Raw genomic sequence first — 21,868 nt, forward strand, 5'->3', positions numbered from 1 at the left:
GATGTGAGTAGGTAGAGTTGCTACCTTCCAGAGAAATACCACTCAAAGCAATGGCTGGACTTCCTGGATGATGGAATGATAATACCAGTGGGAAATAATTATCAAGTACTGACTGTGTGCTACAGCACTTTATGTACATAAATTCTTTTTGTTGTTTTTACTGTGTGACTGTTGGCAAACCACTTAACCCTCTGCACCACTGCTCCCAAATGTAAGTGATCTCCTAAAGTCCTTTTGAACTACAAATTTCTATGGTTAGGCTGAGTGCGATGGCTCATGCCTATAGTCCTAGCACTTTGGGAGGCCAAGGCTGGAGGACTGCTTGAGCCCAGAAGTTTGAGACCAGCCTAGGCAGCATAGTGAAACCCCATCTCTACAAAAAAAAAAAAAAAAAAAAAAGCCAGGCACCTGTAGTCCCAGATATTCAGGAGGCTAAGGCAGAAGGATCCCTTGGGCCCAAGGAGTTTGAGGCTGCAGCAAGCCATGATTGTACCACTGTACTCTAGCCTGGGTGATAGAGGAGGCCCTGTCTCAAAAAAAAGAAGAAAAGAAAGTCCGTGGTTGTCTTTCTTCCCATTAGCAGGGAAGGGGCAGAAGAACACCTCTTGCCACTAAGTGGCAGCCCAGGGAGTTATATCTGTCATAGGTAAGGGATTTCCAAACACTGGTGAGAATGTGTCCAACTTTAACACTGTTCAGCAAGTGGGAGCTCAGAGCCATGGCCAACCCTGCAGAGGCAGTATGACTATAGACCACCATGTTGGACAGATTCTTGAGATTTGAGCCAGGTATTAGGCAGCTCCTAATCATCAGGACTTCCCACCCTACACAGTAGCCACTCTCCTAGGCTCGAAATGTTGCAATTGAGAAAAGCACTTGACTCTTCCTCATCAGAGTTTTTCGTTGAAAACAGCTTGATCTGTAATTTCATGGAAAACTTGCAAATAATTCTCAACAAGAGGTCATATCCCCCGAATCCTTTGCTAAGGGGATGTTTTTAAATGTTCACAGTTGTTTTGGTTTGTCACTATAACTGGGATATGCCTTTGGCATTTAGTGTCCAGATTCTAGGGGGTGCTACTAAATGTTGTTCAATAGGCAAAAAAAGGCTCTTGTCATAAAGAAATGTCCTGCCTGTGAAATGCCAAGTAGAACCTCTGTTAAAAAACATTCTTCAGGCAATTTAGTGGGCAAACTACTTGGGGACCATATGCTGATCCTAAACACAAAAGTCATAAGATTTGGCAGTTCTCCTTTGGTAACATGATCTGTGATTTCCCAGCACCCCTGGGAACCCCTGGCAGCTTGTGAGCCCTTCCCTTTCCTGGCATGGTGCTGTGACCTTGTGCATTTGGAAGGGGTCTCTTCCATGTTGGGCATTCTGCTCGTTTTTCTTCTCTATTTTGTTTCACTTTTCATCTCTTCATCTGCCACCAGATCACACAATGTATCCTAGGAATTACGGAGCGTTTGCCAAGATTTCAAAGTTCCTTGGAAAGACCTAGTTTGGAATATTACGTGGAAACCTCAAAGATGAACTCTTGCAAGGAAGGATACGTGTGTCTTTACATTCTCTGAGTCTCTGGATGGCATTCCTTCTCCACCTCCAGCATTCCCATGCTCCTTTTCCATTCTCATGGGAAGTTTTTATTTTTAAGTTGGCTTTGGCCTTTCCCTCCCTATTTCTTTCTCTCCTTTGCTTTGAAGCTTCAGAGCTAGGAATTCAGATCTCTCGCTACAGAGAGTGAATCCCAGGTGTGTGGGGCTTCAGCCTTTGTTAGATGGATCCTGGATGAAGCACAGACAAGCAGTTTCTGATGCCAAAGGCAATAAGAAAAGGGAAAGAATCTTTGATGGAGGTTGTTTGGTATGTGAGTTGGAGGGACATGCCAAGTGTCAGGAGGAAGTAGAAGTGGGTAGGAAGGAAATGGAATCATTGAGCATTTCACGATAGACTTTTTCTTCTCTCTTTTGGTCATAGAATGGACAGAGAAGAACAAAGTGGGCCACAGGTTCAAGACAAGGTCACTTTCCAAAGAGCATTTTCTCATGTATTTCTGTTTCTCTTTCATAGTATGGATCAGAAAGTGACCCTTTACAAATGAAGCACTGAGCACCTCAGTACTTAGCTCATACCTCATACCTTAGTTCCTTAGTACTTAGCCTTGTGCCATCTTGAGTGAGATGGAGTGAAGTGAAGCTCAAAGGAGTGACAGAGACATAGTCCTTGCTCTCAAGGAGTCTTTAGCCTGATCTGGGGGACAAGATTTCCTCATCTACCTCTTGAAAGGTGGCAGGACAACTCCACACTGGAGTGTTTTCACCCGCAGATAGGTGCTGCGGGAGTGTGGCGCCACATTCTTTATAGCCACAGGCTTTCATGGACTTCCCCTGGGTTCCTTCCTATTGGCTGGTGGACTATAGCGGCAGTGAATGTGCAAACTCATTCACATTAATCATTTTATTTTTATGTACATAGAATTATATGTGTAATCATTTTATGCATATATGTGTGTCTGAGTGTACACACACACGTACACATGTGCACATGTAGATTTTTAAATTTAGCAAAGATATTTTAGTTACTTTCTCTTCAAGGAACACTTATATTTTCTGTCCTGCTGCTGCTGCTGTTGCTGTTGCCACTGCTGCCTTTTCATGACAGTTGTTCTTTTTACCTGTTGCCATAACCAATTTGTAAATCATTCTGGATGTCTTCCCAGGCAGATATGAATTGCAGCAGGCTAAAGTGAACCCTCTTCTCAGAGCAAAAATACCACCTCCCAGGGCTCCAGCAGCAAAGCCCTGCACACATGAAAAACTGTCCAAACCCACTCAAACACAATTCAGGTGGGAATAAGAAGTTGGAGCTGCTTATGAAGTCAGACAATTCTTGATAATAGCTTTGATTTTTGTGTTCTTTTGATTATAAAATTCTTGTCGGAATGTTTTAAAAAAAGAAGTGAGACACAGAATTCCCAACTAGATAACTGTGGCAGAGGGAACACAAGATGCCCTCACTGCCACCATTCCCTCCTATTTCTGTTCACACTAAGCATTTTCTGTCTAATGCACCCACTCTGCGGGGAGCAAAAGCGGCAACACTGGTTCCGTGTCTTGGCAGCTAGCTACTGTGTGATGTCAGTTTTACTTCTGGAGGTTTCTGAGGTCTCCTGCCCCTTGTTTCATAGGAAAGATGGCTTTGGCTTTGTTGCCTCAGTAAAGGGTTGGATTAAATCCTGAGGCCCTGACATTGGTTGCCCCCTTTTATTGAAGCCATCCCCCTGATTGTACGTTAGATGATCTGCCCATGGCCAGCTGAGCTTCTTGATGTCTGTGAGCACTGATGGGATTGGTCTTGTCACACGGGCTGGACCCAGACCCTAAAGCAGGTCTTAAAAGTGTTTCCCCATTCCCCAGTGAAGGCGGGAACCAAGTGATGGACCGTCACCAGCCTGGCACCCCTTGCTCAGCTGTTTGTAGTCTGGTGTCTTCTGCCCCCTGCCTCTCCCAGGACTATTGCTGTGCCAGTGACCTGACCTTGACTGGCCCAGTCAATTAAAATCATTTTTTCTGAGTCTTAGAATTCCTGTCACCCCACCATGATAGGGACATCTCAGTTACCTTCTTGGGAAGAACCTTCAGCTTCCTAAATGTTTGCTAGAGTTGCTATACAAATACCACAGACAGGGTGTCCTAAACAACAGAAGCTTGTTTTCTCACAGTTCTGGAGGTTAGTCTGATATTAAGGTATCACCAACGTTGGTTTCTTCTGAGACCTCTCTCTCTGGCTTGTAGATGGATACTTTCTCCCTGTGTCTTCACCTGGTCTTCCCTTTGTGTATATCTATATTCTATTCTCCTTTTCTTTCAAAGGACACCAGTCTGTTGGAGTAGGGCCCATCCCCAATTGACCTCATTGTTAATTACTTCTTTAAGAAGGCCCTATCTCTAAACACAGTCACATTCTGAGGTTCTAGAGGTTAGAACTTCAATATATGAATTTGAGAGTTTGGGGGAGATACAATTCAGCCTATAACACCAAGATTTTACCCCCAAACTAATAAGTTTTATTGTGTTCTTCTCCCACTTGCAGTTACTGCCTGGCAGTAAGAGTCACGAGGTGCTTTGGAGGTCCATGGGCGATGGCTTGCTCCAAGCCTGGAATAAATGACCTCTGGGGTTGACAGGCACTGAAAGACAACTGGACCCAGGGTTCCTAACCCTGTCCACCAAAGTCACTCTGCCCCATCTCCCAGAAGGGATCCTCAAAGCTGAGCTATCCCAAGGCACACTTGTTTTCTAACTGAGGGTGTTTTCCTAAATGCCAGTGGGGAAGAACACCAGTGCCGATATGCTAGTCTAGACCCAGCCATGCAGAGCACAGAGGAACTGCCCTTGCCTGCACCAGGCAAATCTTTGGTGGGTGTTTTGAGCACTTACTATATACCACACACTGTCCTGGGTTTTTTTTTTTTTTTTTTTTTTAAAGAAAGTAACAGGCCAGGCGCGGTGGCTCATGCCTCTGTAATCCCAGCACTTTGGGAGTCCAAGGCGGGTGGATCACAAGGTCAGGAGATCGAGACCATTCTGGCTAATGCGGTGAAACCCTGTCTCTACTTAAAAAAAAAAAAAAAAAAAAAACACACTCACACACACAAAATTAGCTGGGCATGGTGGCATGCGCCTGTAGTCCCAGCTGCTCAGGAAACTGAGGCAAGAGAATCTCTTTGAACCCTGGAGGCGGAGGTTGCAGTGCTGAGATCGCGCCACTCCACTCCAGCCTGGGTGACAGAGCGAGACTCCATCAAAAAAAAAAAAAAAAGAAACCTACCATTCACCATTTTATTATTATTTTTTCTTTGGTTAAGATCTTTCTATGATGTTGCCCAGGCTGGTCTCCAGCTCCTGGGTTCAAGTGATCCTCCTGCCTCTGCCTCCCAAAGTGCTGGGATTACAGATGTGAGTCACTGCGCCAGTCACACTATTTTGTTCTTTAACATAACAATCATATTAACACCAAAAATGTAAGGCAGACATATTCTTAGAGTAAACAGTTCTTTGCATGAAAATCATTTGGCTTTACAAATACTACACTTTCCTGTTTTTCTCATTCTGCTGTGAACCAGAGACTTCATTACAAAAAGTTATCATTTGAACTTAGCTTTGAAGCTGAATAAGAGAGAGGTTGGTGTGGGCCTAGGGAAAATTCCACAAAGAAGGATAGGTCATGAATGTTCTGGAAAGAACATAAGCTTTGGAGATAGACACAGATGGTTTGGAATCTTGGCTCCAGCACACATTGTGTATGACCTTGAGAACAAATATGAACTCATGGTGTGGGAGCTCCTTGGCTTTCACACTTGGGCAATGGGGTGTTAATTTGCATTGGTAGTGGTGAGGATGGAAGTAGTTAGTCCTTATTAATATTAGAAGACATCTAGTGGTACCTCCGATCTCTCTCGGAATCTGTAATACATCCTCAGAATGAGAATAGCAGTTGTCATTTTTATTGAAGTGGGCACAAATACACAAACAATTGTCATTAAAATGCTGCCAGTCCTAAGAAGCTGTCTCCAGTGCATGTGGCTTTCTTCATCCTCATTAGGCATTCCAGGCAGTTACAACCAAGCAGCAGTTACACACCTGTGGATGTGACTCCACACATATGGATGCACTGCTGTAGTCCTTTGGGATGAAATCTATGCCAGAGATTAGTCTCATTTCACAAGGTTAGGAAGAAATAAACCGTCATCTAATTGTTAATGAGCTGTGAATTGACATCATAAGCAGGGAGAGAAATTTACTGCAAACTAAAGCATTCTTTTCTTTTTTCTTTCTCACTCTTTTTCACCCCAAGACACATATCACATTTTCAGAAGGGTTTTTTCTTGTCTGAGATGGGAAGAGACTTTTGAGCATGTTTGTGCACTGAGCAGCAGGCGCCAAGAGAGGGGGGAACTAACAGATGGAGCAAGACCTTGGCAGAAGTAGGAGGTGATGGAATTAGGAGGCAAGTGGGGGGATCTCCACTCGTGCTATGTTACTGCCACGTTCACACACCCATTCCCCAAGGGAGAACAGTTGGCCTTCAAGGTACAGTAAAATCACATGTGAAACATAGATTTTGGTGCATGGAGTCCCATTATCTGGGTCCTCAAACAGCACAGTAGAGAAATTAATTATGCCACAGTAGCTTCACATCGTACAAGGAAATACAGGGCATGTTAAACCCCTAACAGTGCATATGGCCAATACTCATAAATAACAGCTCTCCTGTCAGTGCACTGATTTATATGCTATAAATTTATCAGATACAAAAGCAAAGTAAATATGCTAAACAATTTATTCAAATTATTTTATGTGTAGTTTTTTGTTTTGTTTGTTTTGTTTTTGAGACACTCTATCACCCAGGCTGGAGTGCAAGGGCACAATCTTGACTCAATGCAACCTCCGCCTTCTGGGTTCAAACCATTCTTCTGCCTGAGCCTACTGAGTAGCTGGGACTTACAGGCATGCGCCACCACACCCGGTTAATTTTTGTAATTTTAGTAGACACAGGGTTTTGCCATGTTGACCAGGCTGGTTCGAACTCCTGACCTCAAGTGATCCGCCGCCGACAGCCTCCCAAAGTGCCGGGATTACAGATGTGAGCCACCGCACCTGGCTGTATGTGGGTATTTTTAACTGTAATGCTCTGCGTGTGGAGTTCATACCTCACTGGCAGTCTCACTGGCTGTTGGAAACTTGAATATTTAAGAAGAGGCAGCAGAACCCAAAAGTTGAAAGCCTGCATCCTGGCACCTGTTTATTTGAATCCCACACACTGTTTAGCAGCTTGGGCCTTGGGCAAGTTACTTAGCCTCTCTGTGCCTCAGTTTCTTCATCAGCAGAATGGGAGTGATGATAATAGTGCCTCTGTCTGAGGACTGTTATGAGAATTAAGTGCATTAATATTTGTACAGTATTTAGAACTGTGTCAGGCATGTGATAAGCATTATGACATAGGTATCCATTTAAATAAGCCAAAGCAATTTTGGCTGTTTTTTCAAGTGACCTGTAGGATCATATGCATATTCTAGGATCTGCTAATTGGAGTCATATTTTAAGTTTAAATAATTAACATCTTTGGTTCAAAGCCTGAGTAGAATTACTCTCTAGCGTCTATTTCTAAGAAGTCCTCAGGGAAAGGGATTCCTTGGGTAAATGGTTATGAGGGCTAATGGGTCCACTGGGGTGGTCAGGACTCTCTTTGAAATTTTGATGACTCACACAGACAGGCAGATCATGAAACTGGCTTTGAAGTTCTGATGGCTAGCCCAGATATGCAAATCCAGAAATAGCTTTGACTGAGAAATGTGAAGCTTAGACTGCTTGTGCTTGACTGAGGTGTGAACTAGATGTTGCAGCAGTAAGAATACAAGTTATTGGCCTGGGAGTAGTTGCTCACTGTACAAGTAGTGGTTCAGCTTGGCCCAAAGTAGCCCAACTAAAGCCTCTCACCAGCCTTACTTGGCATCTATGCTCTGGCTTGAGGGCAGATGAATGTGGATGTGCTGGAGGCTGGACTGATGCCCCTTTAATGCCTTCTCTACCCATAGTCCTGTGGATTAGAACCTTGCCAAAACAGCCCCAAATGTCTTCAGCAGTCCTCTGCAGCAGCCAATGAGCCTGCTTCTGAGGCCAGGGAATCTACTGGGTAGAGAGCTTACAGGGTGGTATTTAATAATAGGACTGATTTTGCTGTGCAGCCACAGAGAAATGGGTCTATGATGAGAAGCTAATATTGCGTGGCACACGTGAAGGGAACCAGCCAAGCAGCCTGCTGGGCCAGTGGGTGGGAGTGACCTCTGGGGTTCTAAGGCCACCAGATTCATTGATGCCCAGCAGTTCTTAAATAAGTGATAAGATTATTAGTCCTAAGGATAGGGCCAAGGCTTCTTCTAAGTTATGGTATGGCATTTCAACGGAAAACAGCATTTAGTTACTTAATTCTATGCTTTAAATTAGAAAAACTTCAGTTCCAGAAAACATATCATATGATATGTGCACAATATAAAAATCACTGACACAAGTTTAACTTTCTATTCCCCAGCACCCCTCTCCACAAACATGTGTGCACACGTGCACCCCCACACACAGTCGGACCGAGCATGGTTGCGTTTTCCATTTTCCCTTTGTTGTTTATACATTCACTTGTCTTATGGCAGGTAGTACAGTTTTTGAGGTTTAACTTAGAGAAAATTTTTTGCTCCTACTAATTTAGAAAAGTTCAAATTATTCCATTTTAGCAGAACACTGTCCACTGATAATGAGTTCAGAACACTTGGGACAATCCTGAGGGCAGAAGGAAATGCACAGCACGTTTCTGGCACTTTTTTTTTCCTGGAGAATAAAGCCCCTCATTGTTCCTAGATGTGTTAGATATGGCTCCTTCACCAATCTATGGATAGATATAAGCAGGTCTTATTTGCTTTCACGTGACATAGATGCTTTGTAGTTTATTTTTTTATTTTTTTAGAGTCAAAGTCTCACTCTGTCACCCAGGCTGGAGTGAGTGGTGCAATCATAGCTCACTGCATAGCTCACTGTACTCCAGTGATCCTCCTGCCTCAGCCTCCTGAGTAGCTGAGGTTACAAGTGTGAGTTACTGCACTCAGGTAATTAAAACAAATTTTTTTTTAGAGTCAGGGTCTCGCTCTGTTGCCGAGGCTGATCTTAAACTCCTGGCCTCAAGCGGTCCTCCTACCCCTGCTTCTCGAGTAGCTGAGACTGCAGGCCTGAGCCACTGCACCTGGCTCCTATTTTGTAAATTATTCACAGCAAATGTGTTGGTGCCTGACTGACCCATCCGTCGGGAGGTGTGTTATGCTGGTTTAGCCCACCACATTGGTCTTGGCATCAGACATTCCTTTGCCAGCTCTCTCGTGGGCCTGCTCCTCCACCCACGACAATTACCTTGCCTACCTCCCAGCTTCCTCATCTGTAAGGCTGGCACGTTCATACTGCCTACTTCAGAGGGCTTCTGCGAGGATTAAAGAAGATCACTTACAAAGTGATTAGAATAGCGTCAGGCACAAAGTAAATGCTCATTAAATGTTAATGATTACTATGAATAATATCAGCAGTGAGCTGACTCATGTATCTTAATGACTGTCATCTGGGAGCCAAAAATGATATTTTAAAAAGTTCTGCAAAATCCAGGTGAACAGGTTTGGAGTTAGTCCTTGTTCTGAATGTTGTGTGCCCTAGGTGTCTCTGTGTGCTCAGAATGTCAAAGAGGGCTAGCGTCAGAGCAGTTGTCCATGAGATGAACCCCAGCTTGCTTCTCCTTCCTCCTTGAATGCATCTAACACCAAAAACCCTGTTTCAGGCGATCTGGGTGTCCATAGTGGGGAAGAACTCCAGCTCACCACCACTATCACCCATGTGGATGGACCCACTGAGATCTACAAGTTGACCCGCAAGGAGGCCCAGGAGTAGGAGGCTGCAGCGCCCGGCTGGGACGGTCTCTCCATACCCCAGCCCCTCTAACTAGAGTGGGGAGCATGCCAGAGAGAGCTCAATGTACAAATGAATGCCTCGTGGCTCTTAGCTGTGGTTTCTTGGACCAGCGGCATGGACATTTGTCAGTTTGCCTTCTGACGGTAGCTTTTGGAGGAAGATTCCTGCAGCCACTAATGCGTTGTGTATGATAACAAAAACTCTGGTATGACACATTTTCTGTGATCATTGTTAATTAGTGACATAGTAACATCAGTAGCAGGTGGTTAGTAAACCTCATGTGGGGGTGGGGTGGGTGTGTATTCCTTGGGGGATGGTTTGGGCTGAATGGGGAGTGGAATATTTGACATTTTTCCTGTTTTAAATTCTAGGATAGATTTTAACATCCTTTGCGGTCCCAGTCCAAGGTAGGCTGGTGTCATAGTCTTCTCACTCCTAATCCATGACCACTGTTTTTTTTCCTATTTATGTCACCAGGTAGCCTACTGAGTTAATATTTAAGTTGTCAATAGATATGTGTCCCTGTTCTGTGGCATAATATAAAATAACTGAATTTCCTGAGAAGATTTATTCCACGAGGGGTATTTCAGCTTTGAAACCAAATCTGTGTATCTAATACTAACCAATCTGTTGGATGTGGGTTTTAAAAAATGTTTGCTAAACTACCCAAGTAAGATTTACTGTATTTCAGACCTTTGGGTCTGAAAAGCTTTTTGAACCTCTTGCTTAAAATGCATTTTATTTTGATAAGATACTTCAAATAGCCTCCAAAAGTGTAGATCCAATCATTTAAATAAACCTGTATGTATATGCATATGTGTACATATGCTAAAACTCATACACATGCATGCAGATTATTTTCCAGGTTGAACCTGGGGGTGGGGAGTTGATGGGGGAAATAGATTTCTGAAAAACCAATATACTTTATCATCAAATCAAAGTGTTTGGGGATAATATCTATTCCTGGAGAAAGGGTGACATTTTCTGTCCTGTGTGGTTAGCCTCCCTAGGCTGGCGATGGATGCTCATATGTGTGACAATAAAGGTGGGGAAAACATCACGTGCTTTAGAAGCAGAGCCGTCCCCTGCCCTATTCAGACTTCCCCCAGTAGCCTTTTTCATTGTATTTTAACACTTGCACTGGGGATAGCCGAGAGAAAGAACACTGTTTCCTGTCGAAGGTCTGTGATTTACATCTGACCTGGCTATTTCCTCACTTATATTGATAAACTGCTTACTGGGGTCACAGTGAAAATTTCAATCAGTTCATGTATATGGAAGTGTTTTATGAACAACAAGCCACATAAATGTGTTTTTCCTGGAGCCTAAAACCAGTTTCATGAGTAACTTGTTTTTCAGACACTGAGGTCTGGAGGTCTGGGGCACAGTCCATGTAATTCACCACTCAGCACCCCTAGCCTGCATTTTCCTGACTTAGGCTTAAAGCGTAGTAAGCAGTGACAGTAGAAAATGCTTTGACTTTGGCTATTCTCTCTAGGCTTTTTCCTAACCTGGTGGCCATTGGATGGTGTACAATCCTGTGCACTCAATATCCATTTACCAATCAACCACTGCAGTGCCAGGAATCAAAGGGAGCCAGTTAGCAGGGAACTCCTGTCCCAGAAGATAGAGGGAACGTTTCTCTATCCCCTGGGTTAGGAAAAGGACCTGAGCTAGACCTTAAAGAAGAAAGATTTTTATCAGAGCCAAAGGGCAAAGGGATCAGCAGTACAAAAATCACAGAAGATGCAAAGCGTGGACAATGTTTGGATAAGGTCGGCGATCAGGCCTGGCTGGCACATAGGAATGGAAATAGCAGATGATGAGCCCTGTGCCTCTGTGAGCCAGATGGAGAAGGGTTTTTAATGCTGTGGTAAGAGTTACAAGACTTAGTCTCAGATATTAGGCAGAGAAGTGATATGATCAGAATGATCACTGGAGCCTGGAGAGGCTAGACAAGCCCAGAAAAGAGATCACAGACACTGGAAGCAGGACAGTAGCAGAGGACTTGGAGGAGAGGATTATTTTGGAGATAAAATGCACAAAGTTTGAATGTTCTGGATGTGGGTTGCACAGAAAGTAAGATGAGAGTCAAATTTCAAGCCCTTGCTGGGGAAGGGAATGGTGGGGTTTCAGTGGATGACAAGTGTCAGTGGATCCACTACTTAAAATTTTCTAAGTAGGAGCCAACTCTAGCAAGCTTAGCTAAAAGAGAGACTGTACTAGAACTTTCCTAGCATATATGAGAGATCCATGGAAGAGTTGAATTAACCAGGAAGATGGGAAGTGGGGCAGCTCTAAGGGCCCCTAGCACCAGGAATCCATGCACCTTTCTCTCAGAGCAGTACCATTCACTACTGAGTCTTTATCCAGTTCTTGTTTCTCTCACTTAAAAACTAGGAGCCTTAGGCAGGTGGCTGTCCCTGTGCCAGTCACCTGTGACCAGGAATTCAGGTCAAATGGCTGCTTGGGGCCCACCTTATAGATCGGTGTCCATCTCCAAAGAATGGAGAATCCATTTTGAACTGGGCAAACAATCAGAAAAGATCTAGCACAGTGGGCAAGACGATGAGTTTGGGTTTGCCTGGGCTAGGTTTTAAAAGCCATCTCTTTGAGGAAATGAGCTAACAATTAGAACTGAGGGGTCCAGGAGGTTGGGCAGCCACCACCATTGAGAGGGAGAAGGACAACTGGGCAGAGCAGCAAAACATCAAGCAGATGGCCACCAAGAGTGGTGAGCCAGACATGGCCATATTCTATAGGAAAGGCGAAGAAGATAAGGTGGATAAATCAGAGAAATGTGGGGTTTCAAAGAACCAGATTCACAAGGAAAAAAGACGAAAAAACAACGTTAGATGTCCTGGGAGGTTCAGCAACATTTAAGGATCCAAGTCTCTTGGATTTGGTGGTTTGGATGTGTGTGACCTTCTTAAGTGGCAAGGGCGGAAGGTAGACAGAAGTGGAGCAGAGTCAATGGGCAATTGTGATAGGAAGGAAAGAGGTAGAATGGTTGCTCCGAGAGGAGCCAGAGGAAAGTGGAGGCTTGTGTTTTTTAGTCCGCAGGGAAGTGAACTAAGTTTGTAAACCTGAAGGGTGAGATCCAGCCATGAAGGAAAGATGATGAGGAGCTAATGTAAGCCACAAACAAAATCAGAGTTTTGGGACCAAGAGTACAATGAAGATGAGTTAGCACTGAAGGAGTGAAAGGACACTTTCATCCTGAGACAGGAGAGAAATAACAAATAGACAGTGGAGGAGAAACTTGAGGTCCAGAGGAGAGGGGTTGCAGTATGTCCCCTGGCTGTTCTGCCTTCTCCACCGATGTGTAGTGGGTGTTGGAGTTTCACTAATGAAGTCTCCATTTCAAGAATGCAGGTTGGATGCAACACATTTCAATCAGTGGGAAGAGAAGTGGAAACTCAAGAGGTGAGAAAATGCTTTTATTAGAGAAAAAATTTATTATTGGCCATGTATACCAGTTTTATACATTGTCATAATAAACATTTTTCAAGCAGCTTTAAAGGATATTATAGGAAAAAAGTATACAATTTTACAGGTGTCTCTTTTTAAAAAATAAGAAAGTTTACCAATACTTACAAGAAATAAATAAAATGCAATTGTTATATCAAATTGAAAACAAAATCAGTTTTATGTTGGCTATCCCAATGGATTTTCACTATGTATTGTTCCTACAAGAAAATGTCCATAGTAATGAAATAAGTGATTCTACATGTGACTGCGAAGGGTGGTTTTAACCACTTCTCAGAACTGAGATAAAGCTCTAACAATTCTGATGCCTGAGTTCAGCCTATAATCTCAGAGCTGATGGGGCCCTTGGAACTCACACCCCTGGGGTCCCAGCAGGTAACTTTGAGAAGTTCAAGAGAAATGTCAGGGGAGGTTGGAGGACCTCCCAGTGTTCATATGGTAGTGGCCACGCCCTGGTCTTGGGTCTCATCCTCACCTCGTCAGTTCTAGAAACTATATTTTATCTACTCTTTCAAATTGAATCAGGCTCCCAAAGGCTGAATGGTAACATTGGGGAATCTATAAACTAGAATTCCTGTGTGATCTTTACAGTAAAGAGTGCACGTATCTTGTGGCTCCATTATCGTAGACGTTCTTCCTATTTTCAGGTAACCATGGAGGCTAAAAGAGGAAATAGAAGGTTTTTGGCAGACAAGGAATAAATTCACAGAGAAACTGCTGTCCTTGGAAGAGATAATGTCCTAACCCTGTGCCTCCAAAGAAAATATACACAGCTCCCTAAAAAGTGCCTAGCATAGTGTGGGAATTCAATCAGGGAGAGTTGGTGAGTAAGAGAGTGAACACACTTGACTAATCCCCATCTCTCTCTGCTGTGTGACCCTGAATTATTTGGGACCCATCTTCTTGATTCAAGCTGACTCATCAGGATGTCAGTGCAGTTGGTCAGGCTCAACTTGCTGGTGCATCCAGACATTCATGAGCCTGTACTTTGTCTTCTGTATTTCAAGGTCCTTTTTATCCTGTAGTGCTCCGGGAACCATCTGACTTCTGCAGGCTGTCTCTCCATCACATTTTGATACGTGATTGATTTTGTTGTATGGGGATAACTTGGTTTCCGAGATGACATTAGCAGCCCCTTTTCTGCTGACACCGAGGGGCCTTCTAAGCATGTCTTGAAGTGTTCAGAGCTTCCTGTCTCCTGTGACAACACAGTGATCTCTCAGGGAAGAATGCCCTTCGCTATTGAGACCAGATCTTTCCTTTGTGACTTTTACTTATTTGGATTGATGGAACCCCTTTTTGTTGGGCCTGCCCCATTCAAGTCTTCCCTTCCCCAGGCTCAGCATCTCAGCTCCTGAACCCCTCCTCCAGACATGGTTTCTAGAAAGTTCTCCCATTACTACTTACCTGTTAACTGCATCCTAGCTTCTCAGTGTTCCAAAATATGATGTTCAGATGGCAGGACTGCTCCAGCTGGCACAGATTAGTGTGAAAATGTCCCTTCCTGTACTAGGGCTTGATGTCCTAGGAAAATGGTGCAGGATTTTAAAAAATACTCCTCACTTCTTTGCTTCTCATGACCAAGTAACCACTAAAATACTTAGTTTTAAAAATTAATATTACCAATACCTTCTCTGTATTCAGCAGTATTTTTGACTTAATGGTAGAACTTTGCATATATCCCTGTCACATATTTTTTCCCATACACCAGTTAGGTTAAGGGACATCTTTAGCTTTTAAAAAAGTACAGTTTGAAATATAAGTAAAAGCAGTTAAGTCTTTCCCAAGTACAAAGTGCATTGGTTCCAATTGCTAGAGAATTTACAAATATATATTCACCTGAGGCCAGAAAAACCTCCTTTGGCCTAGGCCTCTCTCCTTTGTCAAGCTCTCTCCATCACGAGTGTGCACGTGTGCACACAGACACACACACACAGAATTTAACAGCAGCGATGTGTGTTGTAATATGCAACTTTGTAAGTTACATATCTCCCCCCAATACCACCTTCTCAGTCACAGAGTAGAGATCTTACTTCACAAGATGTGAGACTCAGAGAGGTGAAGTGACCTGTGCAAGATCACCTATTACAGTGCCAGAGTTGGAACTAAAGGAACTTCAGTCTCTGAACTTCAGTGTCTTTCCAGTAGCATATTTGCAGCAGAAGAGTCAAGAATGTCGTGAGCCGCAACTCTCACTAGAACCAAATGACCTTATTGGGAGATGTTAGTCCAGACTTAAAAACAAGCTCTTCACCTCCATGAATGGCAAGTGTCTGCCCTCTTCAGGCCAAATCGAGAATGACATCTATCACTGAGCAAATCCTCAGAACCCAAGTCAGACCTTGGATTATTGCTTTTCAGTAAGTTCTGGTCCTGGCTCTGTCTCTAACTCTTGCTGTGGGACCCTCAGGGAAGCTACCCACCCCCTTCACCCCACCTGAATGAGACGATTTCTGAAGTCCTCAGCAGCCCTGATTCTAAGCCTCATAAGGGAGAGTAGGTGTTAATGGCATCCTATGGCAATGGTAGGCACCTGATGCAGATCTGCTGTGAGCCATGTGCTGGCATCACAGCGGTGGTTTATTAATTTCATTTATTATCTGGACAGCCCCTTCTTATAACTGACATCCTTGCCTCTTCTGAGGCTCTAAGATCCCCAAGGTGGCTCCTGTATCCAGAAACCCTTTGGCCTTCCCTCCCAGTTAAGCAAGATCTCTCTTCAACTCAGGGATGCTGAGAGATTGAAAGTGAACTACACACAGGAACAGCCAAGACAGGAGTTCTTTCTATAGCACCATGCTTGGCTGATGTTCTTTACACGGAGTGGGCAGGGTTTTTAAAACAGCATTTGTGCCTTTTAGCCTGGGCTCCTCCTAAAAGCAGACTCTGGGACAAGGATTTGTGTGCAAGTAGCTGGCTTGAAAGGTGATTCCAGGAAGCACTGAGGTGGCATGGAGAAGCGAGGCTGAGAAGAAGGGAATGCAAAGAACAGCCACCAAGGTGCACTGCCAGGGCGTCTGCCAAGCTGTGAGAGAGAGCCACTCACTCCCACCCTTTGTAGGTAGAGGGCCACCCCCAGGCTCTTAGTTACTTGGAACTAGGGCCAGCTTGAGGAATATGGGTGAAGGCACCCATGGCCTCTGCTACATTGTTTTTAATCCAGTCTTAAAAACAAAATGGTCCTATCACAGAAACTCTGCAAAAATACATGAAAGAGTAAAGAAAAACATGTAAACATTTTACAATTACTCTATCTGAAGATAAATACTGTTAAAATGTCAGTATGTTCTTACACAAGTTTTTCCATGAATATATGTGCAGATTTATATAAATTAAGATTGTATTATACATAGAAAATTTCTAGACAGTTATATAACCTGCCCTTTTCAAAATGTATCTAGGAAATCTTTCTATGTTATGTTGTCTTCTATAACATGATTTTCATGACTTTACTATTATAGTCTCTAAAAAGGATGGTTCATAATTTTTACTGGACATTTCAGTGGTTTGCAAAGTTTGACTATTACAATATATGTTGAACTGAGCATCCTTGGATATAAATCTTTTTTGTACATCACTGATTGTTGCCTTAGTATCAATTCCTAAGAGCTACTGGGTTAAAGATCAATTATTCATTCAATAAACATATGTTGAACTTCTAATTTTGGGCCAGGTGCTATTTTTTTTTTTTTTTTTTTTGAGACAGAGTCTTGCTCTGTCACCCAGGCTGGAGTGCAGTGGCGTGATCTCGGCTCACTACAACCTCCGCCTCTGGGGTTCAAGTGATTCTCCTGCCTCAGCCTCCTGATTAGCTGGGATTACAGATGTCTGCCATCATGCCCAGCTAATTTTTTGTATTTTTAGTAGAGATGGAATTTCACCATGTTGGCCAGGCTAGTCTCGAACTCCTGACCTTGTGATTTGCCCGCCTCCGCCTCCCAAAATGCTGGGATTACAGGCGTGAGCCACCACGCCCAGCCGGGTCAGGTGCTATTCTAAGCATTTGGGGCAGATCAGTAAACAATGTCCCTATCATCGTGAAGTATATTGACGTGGTAAAGGAAGGCGGGAGGGAGGAGGCAACAGGTAGTAAGGTGATAGCGATGAAGGCTACACAGAAAAGCATTTATCACGGACACCTGTAAGCAAACAGAGCCTTCCAGAACTGTGCCAACAGCAGAATGAGGGAGTCTGTGGCCCGCATCCTCACTGACACTATGTAGTTTTGAAATTTGCAACTTCAAGATGCGGAAATTGAATTTTGCATTTACTTCATTACCAGTAACATTGAGCATGTTTCATGTTCCTATGACTTGATATTTTTAGGCTGTCAGTTCAGATTCTTTATCCATTTTCTTGAGAGTCTGATTTAGTATATTTATTCTTTGTTACATGGGTAGCTCAACTTTTCTCCATCTGTCGCTAGCTTTTATTTTGATTTGGATGTTTACCAGGATATAGAGCTTTTTAATTTCTATGTAGTCAACCTGTAATTTTTTCTTTTATAGTTTCTAGTTTTGCTTTCATGCTTAAAGAAATATCCCCTAAGATAATAGGTCACCCATATTTTTTCTAGTTTTAAAAATTCCCTTTTTTAGTTTTTTTTTTTTTAACTCATCAATTTGTATAGAATTTCCCAGCTGGAAGACCAATTAAATATTTTTTCCAGACGGTTATCCTAGCATGATTTTTTGGATCATAATTGGGAAGGACAGGATCTAGTAAGCTGGGGAGATCATGTCACTGGGTGACCCCCGGAGCAGTGGTGAGGCTTGGGTGTCAGAGCCATCCCAACCACAAGTGGTGCCAGAAGGCACCAACAAGACCCAGAAGCTCCCCAGGAACTCACCTCCGACTGCCAGTGAGGGTCCTATCAGTGACAAAGAAATGTGCCATCGGGGGAAGATAAGCGTCCACTGCAGCACAGGGGAAACACGAGAGCTGCAGGCAGGGGCTCAGTGAGCCAAGGAAGAGGTCAGTGGCAGTGGCCGCCTGGCCAGAGTCCCTGGAGCTCCCAGGAAGCTGCCCTCCAAAGCAGTCTGCTCTTCTGTGCCACGGTGCAGAGGAAAGGTGTCTGGGGCCAAAAGCTGATGGCTGTATTGACTGGATGACAAACAGGGACCACATGAGCCTCCTGTTGGCAAAAGAGAACATGTGTGATGAGGCTGTGTAATGGACAGCAGGCGGCCTTGGCTAGGGCTCTAACGTTACCCCTAATTGCTGTGTGTTCTTGGCCAAGCTATAGTACCTCTCTGGGTCTAGTTATCAAATTACATGTTGTTTAAAAAATTATACTAGGTTAACCAGCATTCATTGGTTGGGAAGAATACTGCATAAGGATCCACTCTAGATGTCATGATTTGCAGTACAAGCTGTAATTGTACAGATAAAGTTTGGGAGTGTGTACAATATACTAGCTTGATGCAGAGGAGTAAGTGTGGGGGCAGGGGGAAATATGATTAGAGAAAACGGAGAAAGGAGGAAAAGCAGGGATAGTGGAAGGGAGGGAGGGAGGGAGGAAATTGAAAATAAGTTGAGAAGAAATGGAACCAAGATTTTTTGTGAGTTGGATGCCTGACAATCATTCTAACCTGCACAAAGGTGAGAGTGGGAGGGGTCGGGGCCAGTCGTACAAGTACATGGCAACCTTTTGTTTCCCTAAATGGCTCAGGAGGGACAGTTCTGTTAGCCTTCAAAATTAAAACCACCCTTGCCCACAATTAATCAGTCCACAGCTGTTTGCTGCCCTCTGCTGGCCAAGATAAACAATGGCTGCATTGCAAGAGTTTTATCTTGAAAGAAATAGATTCATTCACCCAACAACTGTTTATAGAGCCCCTATTAAGTACCAGGCACTGTTCTAACACAGACCAGTAACCAACATAGACAAAGACTCCTGCCTTCATGAAGCTTAACAACAATTAAAATATCTAGCATGTAGAATCCTTGCTATGGATGTGCCAGGTAGGATTTTAATCACTTGATATTTATCAACTTCTTTAATCCTTAAATGAATCCTATGAGGTAGGCGCAATTGTTGGCACAGAGAGGTTGGACGATTTCCCTAAGGTCACACAGCTAGGAAGTAACAGCCTGGTTCAACTCAGCCAATTTAGCTCCTGCTGCGCCTGTCACCAGTGAGTTCTGATAGATGCATTGCCCTTCCTGCCCAAAATTTTGTATAGACGGAGCCATTATTAGATGGAAAAGCAAAAACACTGGTCTCTGGCTCAGCCACTGTGTGACTGTGAGCCTGGCCTTACCCCGTGTGGTTGTCAGAGGAGTCATCCATAAGAAGTGTATGCTTACACGGGCCCTGCTGATTGTTTTCCCCTTCCTCCCTCCCTGATGCTGGACCTGGGACAGGAGGGTCAAGGAAGCCAAAGGCGGCCTGAATCTCCGAGCTGCTGCTCCTGGTCCCTGTTGTAAGGTCCTGTGAGCCCTGCTTCTCCAGCTCAGCATTAATGGGGAGGGAGTAACCTGGAAGTTAATGAAGAAATGAGGGACTTCCCTGTTAGGGTGAGGGCTCTGGGACAAAGGGACAACCTACAGCAAGAGGACTTCAGGAAAGCTGCAGGGGAGAGCTGGCAGCTCCCGACCAGGAGGTGCAGAGCTTGCCAGCTTCCAGGGTGAGCCATACAAAAATGCCAGCGATTGCTGCTGGGAGAGAGAGGGTGGAAGACTAGTGGAATAGAGCAGGAAGGGGGTCCTTGGAATTGCTTAGAAGCCCTTGATTGGTATTTGTTAATTTTTTTAAAAAAAAATATGCCTAGCCTCATACAAAAATTTTAACTTTATAAGAGAAAAACATATTTTAAAGTCTCATTTGAAAATGTCTTCAGAAATTTGTTTTTAAGAAGCAAATTTTAAAAAGTATTCCCCCCTCATAATAAATGTCCAAGCAACAACAAGAGTAATAGCTGCTCTTTACAAAGCACTGATAATGTGCTGGCACCTCACAGCAGTCCCATGATATAGGTACTTTCATTTATACCAATTACCAATGAGCATGCTGGAGCTCAGAGAGGTTGAGTGACTTGTCCTGTGTCACACAGCCAGCACTCAAGGCTGTGCCCGACTGACTTCATTATCACCACCCTATACTTTGTCTCAAAGGGAGGGAATCTTAAACTGAGTGAATTGGCTCTAGGCCCCAGGGACTGCCTAGTGAAGAATGGTGAATTCCTAGTGTCATCCCAAGAAGCAGGGGCAATTTATCCTTGGGTTTGTCTGACCACACAGCAGAGGTTCCAGCTTCATTACTGGGGTTCTAGGCATGTGTGTCGGTGCAATCCGGAAGCAACAGATCTTCTTCGTGTCCCTGAGAGAGGGAGAGTTAAGCTACCTCTCGTGTGATCTGGATTTGCCAGCCTGGAGCAGCCATAACCCCAAGGAACCCCAGAGGGACCTCCTGAAAAGCAGTCATTGAGTTGAAACCCAAGGTGCAGCCCATGACCGGGTGTGGTGGGGTGGGGGGTGTATCACTATCTTCAAAGACTGAGACCCAGGGAAAGAGGCCTGTCACAGGCCACACAGTGGGTGTAGACCAGCATTGTGAGAAGATCCCAGGCCTTACAATCCAAGCTTAGTCCTACCTGCAGTCCAGCACTGCACTGAGCCTTCTACAACTGCCCCAGAGCAAACCAGGTATCCCCTCCCAGGCCCACCACTGAGGTCACTCCAGCCTGTACCTGCCCAATTAGGGCTGCTTCACACCTAAGTGGCACCCCCAAAGGGGGTTCTATGTTCTTGCTTTACCCTATTCCAGAAGGAATAAGCCCATGGTGTGATAATTGGCAGTTTTGCTAAGGTACAAATGTGACTCTTGCCCACTTCTGGGATGGGGCTCTGAGCAAGTCTCTTAGCCTTCGGGGGCTGGCTCGGGGGATAAAGGGGACCAGTGGTCATTCCATCTGGCCAGTTCAGTCTGCACCAGTCAGTTGCCTGTCACCTAGGTCTCAGAAGTCACATTCAGCATGAAAGGGATTAAAACGAGGAGCCAGCTCTGTGCCTCAATTTCTTCATCTGCAGAAATGAGGATTATACCACTTAGCATTGCTGTTGGGAACATATGAATTAGGACAGTGCTTGGCATATAGTAAGTTTTAAAACGGTATCTATCATTGTCTTTGCCACCATCATCATTATAGATTCTTGACACCTGTGAAATATATATAGCCCATGACTTTCTTGAATCCCCCAAATGACAAATAAGGAATGCTTATATTGGCTCCTAAATTTCTCCAAATGACATATTTCAGCTATAGAATCCAGTGTTTTCTGTATATATCCTCCTTATGCCACAAGTTAACCAGTAGTTGGCAGTCTCCGAGTCCCTCTATCTTTCCAACCCTCCGATCCTCACCCTATCCCAAGCTGAGACCTTGGCCCAGAGCCTCAGCCTGGCAGTAGGCATGATTCAGATTTGTTCCTCAGCAAAACTGCCAGTTATCACCCCATGGGCTCAAACCATCTGCAGTCATTGAAGCCAAGAAAGTTGAATCTGGGAATGCCAGAGGGTCCACTACTGGTTTCTCAAGGTGTGTTTCACAGGATGCTGGTTCTGTTGAGTGATTACAGTCGGTGGTTTGTTGTTGAACCATCAAATACAGTTGAGGAGCATTGGATTTTTAAGCATGTTTCTTTCTGAGGAGATCTCAGTCTTGAACACGCCACCTTTCTGAATCTGAGGCATGGGATGTGCTCTTTCTCAAATGCACATTATCATTCTGCTCCCTTTCACTGTAGGACAGCTTGTGGATTTGCTGTCCTGTAGCAAGGCTTTTCAAGCCTTTCCCTGCAGACAGTTCACCTGGGATCATATTGTAAAGTGCAGTTTCTCACTCAGAAGGTCTTGGGAAGGGCCTGAGATGAT

The 21,868-nt window shown here is 44.2% G+C and overlaps 1 protein-coding gene across 2 annotated transcripts in view; it reads left to right on the forward strand.

Annotated features, from left to right (window-relative positions):
- The window catches only part of WLS (Wnt ligand secretion mediator), a 134,771-nt gene that overhangs the window by 96,877 nt on the left and 16,026 nt on the right, over nucleotides 1-21,868 (forward strand). Inside the window, 1 exon segment of one of the 2 annotated variants that reach the window (NM_001132468.1) lies at nucleotides 9,374-12,340. The exons of the other annotated variant lie outside the window; for it this stretch is intronic. Within the exon segment in view, the coding sequence (NP_001125940.1) occupies nucleotides 9,374-9,483 (110 nt within the window). The 3' untranslated portion in view covers nucleotides 9,484-12,340. 2 annotated transcript variants of the gene reach the window in all.

This window comes from Pongo abelii, chromosome 1 (genome assembly GCF_028885655.2).
Source record: "Pongo abelii isolate AG06213 chromosome 1, NHGRI_mPonAbe1-v2.0_pri, whole genome shotgun sequence".
Lineage (NCBI taxonomy): Eukaryota > Metazoa > Chordata > Mammalia > Primates > Hominidae > Pongo > Pongo abelii.